This window comes from Ricinus communis, chromosome 5 (assembly GCF_019578655.1).
Source record: "Ricinus communis isolate WT05 ecotype wild-type chromosome 5, ASM1957865v1, whole genome shotgun sequence".
NCBI lineage: Eukaryota > Viridiplantae > Streptophyta > Magnoliopsida > Malpighiales > Euphorbiaceae > Ricinus > Ricinus communis.
Genome location: NC_063260.1, coordinates 14,450,154 through 14,461,833, shown reverse-complemented (window position 1 = coordinate 14,461,833; position 11,680 = coordinate 14,450,154). Strand labels below are relative to the sequence as shown.

General features: G+C 35.0%; 1 protein-coding gene across 1 annotated transcript; it reads left to right on the top strand.

Moving 5' to 3' along the window:
- Positions 1-118: 118 nt before the first annotated feature.
- Positions 119-1,213, top strand: LOC8273009 (36.4 kDa proline-rich protein). Its single transcript, XM_015727853.3, has one exon. The coding sequence runs from the start codon at positions 275-277 to the stop codon at positions 1,034-1,036; it is 762 nt and encodes a 253-aa protein (XP_015583339.2). The 5' UTR covers positions 119-274; the 3' UTR covers positions 1,037-1,213.
- The last annotated feature ends 10,467 nt before the right edge of the window (positions 1,214-11,680 follow it).

Genomic DNA, 11,680 nt, shown 5'->3' with positions numbered 1-11,680 from the left:
TTAAACAGGTTCACGGACTGGGCATTGGAATTTGCAAAAGAATAACACAAAACTCCAAAATTTCCAGTTCAACTTCACTTTAAAGGCCTTTGGGATTTCTACCTTTAGTGCTCTTTTTCGTATATACAACAACGTGGTTTCAATAGTCCCAGTTTAGTTTCTCTTCCTTTTTATGAATGTCCTAAAAAAAACACTAGTCACGGGTCGTCATTTATTTCAGCTATATAATCCTAGGATCAACTCAACTCAGTCAGAAACCTAAACTCATTCAATCATGGGTGCGCCTAAGGTTGCAGCCATGTCGTTCATTTTCATGATTTTCATGGCTATTTCATTACCACCAATTTATGCTTGCACTCCTTGTACTCAGCCACATCCACCGTCACATGGCGGCGGCGGAGGCGGAGGCGGCAGCCGCCCAACCCATCCAACAGTTCCACATCCTCACCCACCATTCAGCAAGCCCCCACCACACCACGGAGGAGGTGGCGGAGGGAGAGGCGGCCACCATCCAAAGAACCCGCCAATGCCACCAGTCGTACTGCCACCTATAATCATTAACCCTCCTCCAGTAATAACACCTCCCGTACCAAACCCTCCAGTAATTATAACACCACCACCTTCTTCAGGATACCCACCATACACTGGTGGTCCACCTTCTGGCGGAGGCGGTGGAGGCGGAGGCGGTGGAGGTGGTGGTGGTGGAGGAGGAGGTGGAGGTGGTGGTGGTAATGTTCCGGGAGTTAATCCACCACCTACTACTCCTACTCAACCAACTTGTCCAATCAATGCACTTAAGCTAGGAGCTTGCGTGGATGTGCTGGGTGGTTTGGTGCATGTCGGTTTAGGGAATCCTGTTGAGAATGTTTGCTGCCCTGTAATTAAAGGATTGCTAGAGCTTGAAGCAGCTATTTGCCTTTGCACTACTATAAAACTTAAGCTACTTAACCTTAATATCCTCATTCCTCTTGCTCTTCAGGTGTTAATTACTTGTGGAAAGACTCCCCCTCCTGGTTTTGTATGTCCACCTCTTTAATTAGTTGCGTTGTGCTTTTCATTATTAATAAGGTTAGTTGTGTGTTTTAAAGTTTGATGTTTCTTGTTTTAGTTTTTAGGGTTTTCATTTCTTAAGTGTATTTGTCACTCGATTTAGGGCTTGGTTGGTCCTGTGTGTTTGTCAACTGTTAATTGATTGGCTTCCATTCTGTGTGGATGTAACACCCTTAACCTCGTTAGCCAAATAATAATTATCATGATGATAGTAATGCTATATATATATATATTCTAGTGTTGAGTCATATGAAATAATCAATAATTATTTATTATTATCGGGCTTAAACTAATTAATATCATTCATTTTTTTCCCATGAAGAAAATTGTCAATTTTTTTATAAAATATTAATTATTTTCATATTTATAAAAAATATAAAAGAATTTAACAGATTATCAGTTATCTATAGATTTAAATATTAATAGATAAATTTTAATAGATAAAATCTAAATTAAAAAAATCAAAGGCATTTAAAACAAAATACTAGTAAAAACCACTGTAAAAGAAATAACGATCGAACATAATAAGAATAAAAAGAAGAAGAATACAAGTTAGGAAATTCCAGACAGTCAAAGAGTTAGAGAAGAAAAAAAAGAAGATCTGAGATGGGGAATTATTGAAAGGAATGAAGGGAGTGGCTAAAAAGAAAATAAGAAGAATATCTTCTTCCATATATATCTTTGGCCAATTAAAACCGTAGGGGACACCATTAATCGTTGGGTTAAGTGGCAAAATCATTACTCTTTTAATGAAAACTTGAAACCTTTTCGGGCACGCCATTGATGAAGTTATTCAGTATAGTAAATGACAATCTCGAGCGTTTCTTATTCATGTAAATGTTTAATTGCATATGGTAAAGTGGTTCAATTTAGTCAGCAAAATGACTATAAATATTGAGGAATCCTTTCAAAAGCGAAGAGACCTTGCAGATGGCTTACCAAGCACATGCACCCAGCCCTTATTAGACATATAGGATCCATAACCACATGACTAACATTTTCTTATGCCAAGAATTTCAAAACCTAAACAAATAGAAATACAATTAATAAAAATTAAGATGAATAATGTCAAGTTGAAGAACCGAAAACTCTAGTGGCCATTAAATACGCTGCCCATGCATTAATGATTAATTATGAACATATTTTTAAGTCTCAATTTCAACTATAGCTCTTTTCATCAACTTGTATATTTTCGTACTTACATATATATATATATATATATAAAAAGAATAAGTGCATATGTTTCCAATTTAATGTTTCCAAACATTGTGGTTCCGGCCTTTCCTATCAGAAATTCTTTTACATGTCCCCCAGTTATTCTTTGCTTCTTTTTTTTTTTAATGAGTAAGAAATTTAAATTTGGTGCAACATGTACAATTTACAATAGATGGTATGAAAAATATTTAATATTTCTCTTACATATATATATTTTTTTCTAATGGTTAATAATAAAAAGATATTTTTCAAAGAGTTATTAAATATTAATATATGAATTAAAGTTGGTTTCTTAAAAATTTATTTGATGATATGTATATTATATTATATTTTCATATATTCTAGTATATTATCCTATTACATATTCTAAACTTCTAGTATATTCCCTTCTGAATCCTTTTTTGAGGTCTGTTTTGTCAAAATCAAACTTTTTATCTCCGGTTTGATTCAGATCTTATTATTTCCGCATATTTTCTTTGGTTTCGCAATCTTATTTCCAAACTCAAGCTTTTTGATTCTCATCCATCTTGAGTTTGAGGGGGGATGATGATATGTATATTCTACTATATTTTCATATATTCTCCTATTGCCTAATTAGGTACTAATTTAGTTTTTCTATTTTAGCTAAAGATGTGTATATAAATAGACACTAGCACTCTCATTGTAAAATACAATTTAAAATACAAATTCAATCTTATTATTTTCTTCTACATTATTAATTTATTAAATGTGAAATGTAAAGAGGTCTACTGTAATTACATGTGACAAATGATATATCAAACACTAATATCTTCCAAATATTTTATTCCGACAAAATGCAAAATCAAAGAAATTTGAAAGTCATGCGACATGATAACCGAAGGACAAAAGTAATATAGTAATGTTTTAAGCATTCATGTAGCGATATGGTTTTAAAAACAGAAGCACTCACAGGCAGTTCCATGCATGCTGGCCTAATTTCCTTGAACCTAAATAAAAATAAAATTAGAAAGCGGGTCATCCGATTAAGTCATCTAATTCTATTATATGAGGATTCAATCCAAATCAAGTAATTTTCCTTTTAATTAAATGTAATCACGTAGCTAATAGTTCACGGGATCAAATAAGGGTATATGATAGTTGGCAATATCAACTTAGTACATGTGATTTGAGAGTATAGCCAAATTGAAAAGAGATATTTAGATAGACTTCGTGTAATATATAATCTATAAACACTTTTATTAATAATAAGCTATATCAATTAATAATGCTACATCAATTGAAATAATTGATTTTATAATATATTAAAATAATATTATATAATTAATTGATAGGTTTACTTGTATAGAACGTGTTTTTCTAATAATGTGGTAATGCGTACACCTAAGTATTCTTCGCAAAATTGGTTAGCAGTTTCTCTCTTTCAATTAAAAGCTACACTAACTTAGCTTAATACTTTGTATATTAAAGATATGTCAGTTTCCAAAAACCTAGTTGTCTTTTCTTTCTCCTTTTTTCTTACTGTTCTTTTCTTCTCTTATTGTTATTGGTCTAAGTTCTTTATTTTTAACTCACAGTCAATTATTTTTTAGATTAGCTGTAGTTCCTTACTTTTTATATTTCATATTACTCTATATGATTCAATAAATACATGTTGTTTATATCTGTCTTATTATTATTAATTCTTAGGATTTTCAGAACTTGTTTTCATGGAGTATTTGATTTCTTTTGTGGAATTAATGATGATATTTGATATTTTCTTTATGAAAATGTTCTTAGAATCTACTAGATTTGAAGTGTTAGTAGTAAATTTTTTTTGTTAATGTTCTTGCAATTGGACTTACATAAAAACCAAATAATCAATTTATAGTTTCATATATCCACTGAATAGAGTTGCATATTAGAAGAGCTCTCTCAGCGCGATTGAACAATACAAATATAAATTTTTACAATTCAATTGAGAATTTATATTTGTACTTTTTGATTGTACTTCTTTTTATCTTTATCATTAATCAAGTTTTGTAAATGCAAGTGTGGTGTGTACATACATGTTAGAGTGTACAAACTCCTACAAATAAGATAGAATTCCGAGAGTATGCACTATTTGAAGATCTTGCTCGTGAGCCATATATATTTTTTAACTGAATTGATGGAGTTCTTGTTAGAGGTGTTGTCTATTTATCCCTCTATTGCAGCAAAAAAACCAACGGATATGATGAGATTGTTATATGTAGAAGAAAGAAAATGAGAGTAGTACGTGACATGAAGAGTTGTTTTATTAATTGAAGAAAGCAAAAAGTTATAGGAAGAGTTTGTAAAGCATCAAGCTGCTACCAAATGGAGGAAATTTGTGAAAAATAGAAATGATGAATTGGTTGTATAATATTGATTCTGATCTTTTTACAATTTGATTCTACTAGTATTTATATACACATATACAACGGTAGTCTATTCTATTTGGTTGCCTTGGTATTTCTGTCCAACGTCCATTTCTTCTAGGAAAGGTTGGAGCGGCCTTCCCTTGTCACAGGGATGGTTGCTCCCTTTTTCCATGGCCTGTGATGAGTAGCCCTGCACAAGCTTTTTTGCCTGTGCAGTGTCTGAGGCCATACCTACTTCCTTTCTGCTTTCAACACTTCTCCTCAAATTGGGTTCGTAGAGATTGATTGAACCCATCTTGCTGAGGATGGTTTGGTGCCTACTTTTATTAAGGATATGTTAGCTAGCTGATCATGACTCCTGACAAATGGAGTTTTAATTTCGCCTGATTGTACCTTCTCTCTGATGAAGTGACAGTCCACCTCAATGTGTTTAGTATGTTCATGAAATACTGGATTGGATGTGATATGTCGTGCTGCTTGATTATTACAGTACATCAACATAGGTTCTTTACAATCAATTTTTATGTCGAGAAGCACTTGTTTGATCCAAGTGAGTTCACTTGCTGTGGATGCCATGGCTCTATATTCTACCTCTGCGCTTGATCTTGCCACTACGCTTTGCTTTTTACTTTTCCATGTTACTAGGTTTCCTCCTATGAAGGTGTAAAAACCTGTTGTTGACTTCCTATCACTGCTTCCTACCCAATTTGCATCAGGAAAACCAATTACAGTGTTAGAGTTGTTATTTTTCATCCAGATACCTTGACTTGGAGTGCTTTTGAGATATCTAAGAATTCTATCAATAGCATCTAAGTGGATGGTACGCGGGGCATGCATAAACTAACTTACCATACTTACAGCATAGGAGATATCAGGTCTAGTGACAATTAGATAAATTAACTTTCTTACTAGGCGCTGATAATGCCCTATGTTATCTAATGAAGCTCCATCTTCTAAATTAAGTTTGACATTAGTTTCCATTGGAGTGGACGTAGGCTTAGCTCCTAGTTTCCCAGTTTCTTTTAAGAGGTCGAGCACATACTTTCTTTGAGATAGAAATAAGCCCTTTTGTGATTTGGATATTTCTATTCCAAGGAAATATAAAAGCTGACCTAGGTCCTTAATGTCGAATTCCCTTTTTAACTTTTGCTTAACCTTTTCAATTTCCTTGTTATTGTTATCGGTTATGATGATATCATCAACATATACTAAGATAATAATAGTGCATGAGTGATTGTGTTTTACAAACATAGAGAAATCTGAAGTACATTTACCGAAATTAATATTTAGAAGGAAAAACCTTAGCTTGGCATACCATGCTCTTGGAGACTGCTTTAGACCATAAATTGCTTTGTTTAGCTTACATACCAATGACGGGTTTGATGTGGACTTGTGGCCTGGGGGAAGAGTCATGTAGACTTCTTCTTCTAAATTTCCTTGGAGGAAAGCGTTCTTGATGTCCATTTGAAATAGACTCCATCCTGAGTTAGTGGCAACAGATAATAAAATGCGAACAGTGTTCATTTTTGCTACAGGTGCAAAGGTTTTCTGGTAATCGACGCCATATGTTTGAGTAAACCCTTTGGCTACTAATCTGGCCTTATATCGCTCGATTGACCCGTCATAGTTAAATTTGATCTTGTAAACCTATTTACACCCTACAGGTTTTTTATTTGATGGTAAGGAGACAATTTCCCAAGTGTTATTTTTTTTCTAGGGCAGATAGTTCTTCCTCCATGGCCTTACACCATTTTGGGTTAGTGTTGGCATCATAGAATGAGGTGGGTTCTGTGTGTGCCATGAGATTTCCTAGATAGGCTTGATAGTTTTGAGACATGTGATCATAAGTGATGAAGCTGCAAATTGGATATGATACCTTATGGGATATGTAATCCCTTAACCTGACAGACGGCCTAGTTATTCGAGTGGATCTTCTTAAGGCAATCTCTTCCTGTGGAGATGCAATTTCCTTGCTTCTGGTGATAATTTCTCCCCCTAAAGGGATTGGCCTTAAGTTGAGAGGATGCTCCCCCTCTGGGTGAGTGTCTTGACTGGAACTGCTGTGATCTGGAAAAGAAAAATTATGCGAAAATAATGTATGTGGCCCATGAGTGTGGTTAGGACTAGCATTATGAAATTCATGCGGTTTATAATACGATTCTCGTTCCAAAAAGGAGACATCCCTGAAGATATAGACTTTGTGAGTGAGAGGATCATAGCATTTGTATCCCTTCTTGCCTATGGAGTAACCTAGAAAGATAGTTTTGGCAGAGCTTTTTTCAAATTTGTGAAGATGCTTAATATGAACAAAAACAGTGCAACCAAAAACACGAATGTGCCCTATTTCAAGTTTTCGGCCTTTGAGAATTTCTAAGGGGCTGAGATTGTGAAGTTTGACACTTGGAAGATAATTAATAAGGTAGGTGGCATTAAGGAGAGCATTTGATAAAAAAATAGAGGGGACATTATTTTGAAAAAGCAGGGTGCGAGTGACATTAAGAAGATGCCTATTTTTTCTTTCAGAGACCTCATTTTGTTCGGGGGTATTAATGCATGTAGTCTGATGAAGAATGCCTTCCTTTTTAAAGAAGTTTTTAAAGTATTGATTTATATATTCTGCACCGTTGTCATAACAAAAAATTTTAATGCCATCGGTGTATTGAGTTTTAACAAAGTGAAAAAAATTCTTGAAAACATGAGAAAACTTCATTTTTGTCTTTTAATAAATAGATCCAAGTGGTGCGAGTGTAGTCGTCAATAAAGGTGACAAAATACCTAAAATGATTATAAGAAGTAACAGGGACAGGACCCCAAACGTCAGAGTGAATTAATTCAAATCGTTTTTCAGATGTGCGAGATGAGGGAGGAAAATGGAGACGTGTGTGTTTGGAAAATTTGCAAGTCTCACATTGACTGGAATTTAAATTATAATAAAACAATGTGTTTAAGACAGAGTCGGACGGATGTCCAAAACGTAAATGCATTAACATGCCCTGATCGATGACTTTAGCTGACACAAAACATCAATTGGTGGAGTTCTTAAGATAGTTTAGACCATTATCATAATATCATTCACCAATCATCGTTCCTGTAGTGCGATCCTGAAACATGACAGAAGAGGGTGAAAAATAACATTGCAGTTTAATTCATTAGTGATTCGACCAACGGATAATAGATTAGATTTAAAATCAGGAATGAATAAGACATTATTTAGATCTTGGTTAAGTAATATAGTGTTACCACTACCCTGGATTGGAGTTTTGTGCCTGTTAGCGACTGTCACATGTTGGAAATTTTTTTCGAGAGAGAAATTTTGTAATTTCATTAAGTCTCATGTCATGTGATCAGAGGTACCGGAATCAATAATCCAATCATTAGAGCAGTGTTTTAATTTTGTTGAAACATAATTAAATGATTTAGATACCGAACCTGACCTACTGGGCTGTTGATTTTGAACCAGAGCCTAGATTTGAGACAGTAGTTGATTGAGTTGAAATGAGACTGTCGGGTCGGATCCATGGCTGAGGTGGGTCGGGTCAGAGTTGAGGCTAGCGAAAAATTGGGTTGGGTCGGATTGGTCGGCACCGGGTTGGGTCATGAAGTCGGGTCGGGTCATGAAGTAGGGTTGGGTGGCTGTGAGGGCGGGTTGGGTCATGGAGTCGAGTCGGGTTTGCTTATAACTTTCTGACCCGGTATAAGCACTCGACCATTCTTTTAACCTTATCCCGTCATATTCTCCCCCGCTCCCACTACTTACTACATTTAACCCTTCTCTAGGGTTTTCTCTTCTGCTGCTACCCCATTTCTCTCATCTGCCCCCTCTTTTCACACCCCTAGGACCTTCCCACCCCCAAGATGGTCGCAGATGTGGGTAGAGGTGCCAGTAACCATCGCGGGAGTGACCCTACTTTTGGCAGTAGTCACAGCGCGCGATGGCGCTCGGTCTTCCCCTCTGACGGGCTGGTTCTCGTCGAGTGTTGTAGGCTTGGCTGTCTGTGAGATCCGGGACGAAGTTCATGGTGCTTCTCCGCGTCTCCTCGCGCTGTATGTTCGCTATTACAGCGTCGATTTTAGGGAGTTTAGACGCGATGAGGATCTGCGATCTCAAGCCTTCATAGCTTGAGTCCAGACCTCCAAGGTAAGTGTATACCAGATCCTGTTCCGCTCTTCTCTGTATCTCGTCTGGGTTGTTTGATGGCGGAAGGTAATTCTGCAACTCTTCCCATCTTGTGAGTATTTATATTGCGTATTGTGAGGAATTTTTGGTTCCCTGTGTGATTTGTGATAACTCTTGCTTGAGTCTGAATATGTAGGCGAAATTGTGTTGATGGCCGTATAAGCTCTTCATTTTTTCCCAGATTGATTTTGATGACTCCATTAAAATGCAGAGTCTGGAAATCTGGGTTTCCATAGTGTTGGTAAGTATCAACATGACCAAATGGTCAGTCATTTGCCACTCCTCTATTCTTTCTAATTCTTCCTCTGTTGGGGCCTCTGGCCTTTCTAATTTTGGTTTTTGCTTGGTCCCAGTGATGCACCCCAGCTTTCTTCTGCCACCGAGGTCAATGTACACTGATTTTGACCATTTGAAATAATTGAAATTTCCTTTAAGTGTAATGTTGGTTAATTTGTTATTTTGAGATATGGCTGAGTGAAAAAAGAATTGGTAGATGATGAGTACAGGTTAAACCTGCTATGATACCATGTGAAAAATAAAAATGATGAACATATACAACGGTAGCCTATTCTATTTGGTTGCCTTGGTATCTCTGTCCAATATCCCTTTCTTTTTTGGGAAAGGTTGGAGCGGCCTTCCCCTGTCATAGGGATGGTTGCTCCCTTTCTCTAGGGCCTATGATGAGTAGCCCTGCACAGGCTTTTCTGCCTGTGCAGTATCTGAGGCCATACCTACTTCCTTTCTGCTTTCAACAAAATTGTTCATTTTATTGATTGTAGTAGTTGTGATTTTATGATCCTAGTTAGTGAAGGAATGATAGTAATGGTGTGTGATATGTAAAAGCTGGCTTCAAACTATTTATAAATATGCCTTAATAAATATAGTTAATGTAAGTGAAGATTTTAAGAGACGTTTTAAGTGGAAGCAGCGAATTGTAAACTAATCACCTGATTAAGAATGAAATTACAATATGAAAGTTATTCATATTGCGACAATTTAAACCCTTTTTATCATTTGTGATGACTTGCTTAAGAAAGTAACGTGGTTAAGCTTGATTCTTCTATCTCAAAAGATAGTAGTAGTAAATTGAATTGAATGAATGATGTTACGTGAGAGAGTCTTTATATAACCTTACTAATAACCGAGTACCATAACGCCAGTATGTCCCACTCGAGAAAGGCAGAGTTGATCATAAATTACATCCCACTATAACTGGCTAAGAGATCGTGTTTTAAGGGGACTCTAGTTATAGAGTCTGATGCAACCAAAAATTCCGCTAATAAACAAGAGTACAAATCTTAATATGATTTGGTTGACCTACAAATGTGGAATTTTTCTTCTAAAAGAACTAAAAGACCTTCAATATCTATATAAAGAATGGGTCACCACACTTACAGATACATGTTATCTTACACCATCATACACTTTAGCCACGTTTTTGTATATTACTAACTTTATCATCGGAGTGAGTGGTCGGAAAACTTCGTCCGACACTTTCTAACTATCCTTGCAAATATGCCAGAAATTAAAATCAACCTTCGAAGATCATTGTTGATAATTTGCCCTCTGTCGACCGAGTTATCACTTACCAATTCTATTCCTCATAATATAAGGAGACCTCATTATAATATTAGGAAGGCTGAGTTATTTTTTATTGTGACTAAATAGATATATAGTTTAATGTGAAAATCTACTCTTATCTAAATTAATACCAGACTATTCATTTAGATATCATCACTTTGTATATATTGTTATTATAATATGTCTTCTCAAAGCATATACTACGGAGGGAAAATAAGAGAGTCTTTTTTAAATTTCCTTTTTCTTACATATTATAAAAAAAATGTATTATCTAAGTATTATATTATGGATATTTTTCTAATTGAATCAAACTTCAGTTAAAGGAGTAAATTCCAAAAAATAAAATAAACTCAAAAAGCTATTTATTTATTTGACTTTTTTTTTTGGTCAAAATGTATTTGGCCTTCTATATCTGTATATATGGCTTACATTGATCAATGAGAAACTATCAGAGTGTCCTATTCGTCTCTTTGTGACGTCCTTAGTCAGCATCAAGATTTTTCTTGGGACTCATCAAAGCAAAAGGTTAAATGAAAAAGGACTGCATGGAAAGATGATGAAGGGGAGCACTATCACAATCTTGTTCAAATTGGACAATTAGATGAATAAATATAAATGTTTGTCATAAATACGCTGTGATTCTATTCTATTTTCCTTTGTTTCTCTCTTATCAATTTTCATATACAGTCATGTTCACAGTATTTGCATCAAAGCTGGAAAAGAATGAGAAGTGGATTGAAAGATAGAGAGAGTGAACTTTAAAAATAGAATATTAAAATAAAGAGAATCATTTTGCCAAATTATAGAAACAATATCTATACAAAAAAGATAAAAACATTAGTTATTGGACCAATTGCTGACTGATTTGGCTTCTGTAATTGAATGATTCTGGTTGAACAATTTATTCCGAATTTAGTTAAAAAGATTATTCAATAATAAAGAGCACATTTTTGTTTGCAGTATATCGTTGTACGTAAAGTTAATTACAAGGAGCACATCTGTCCTTATTTATTTTTTTTTTCCTTTTTCTTTTTTTTACTCTTTACAGACATCCACATAATTTCGGTCTATAAATCGGCCCGATTATTAATGTTTGTCAATAGGGGTTCTTGTCCAGTCATATAACTCCAGAATTAGGACAGATCCAATGGAAGTGGCCTGGCCCAATTATATTGTAAGATGTAAAACCATTAGAAGATTAAGATATCAAAACGCATTGGGCAACATTTACAATGTGGTTTTTTTTTTTAAAAAAAAAATTTATATGTTTCACTCTAATTTAATAATGAACTGAGGT

What these genes read in the sequence shown, in the direction of transcription:
- LOC8273009 (XM_015727853.3), top strand. Translation starts at nt 275, where the DNA reads ATGGGTGCGCCTAAGGTTGCAGCCATGTCGTTCATTTTCATGATTTTC.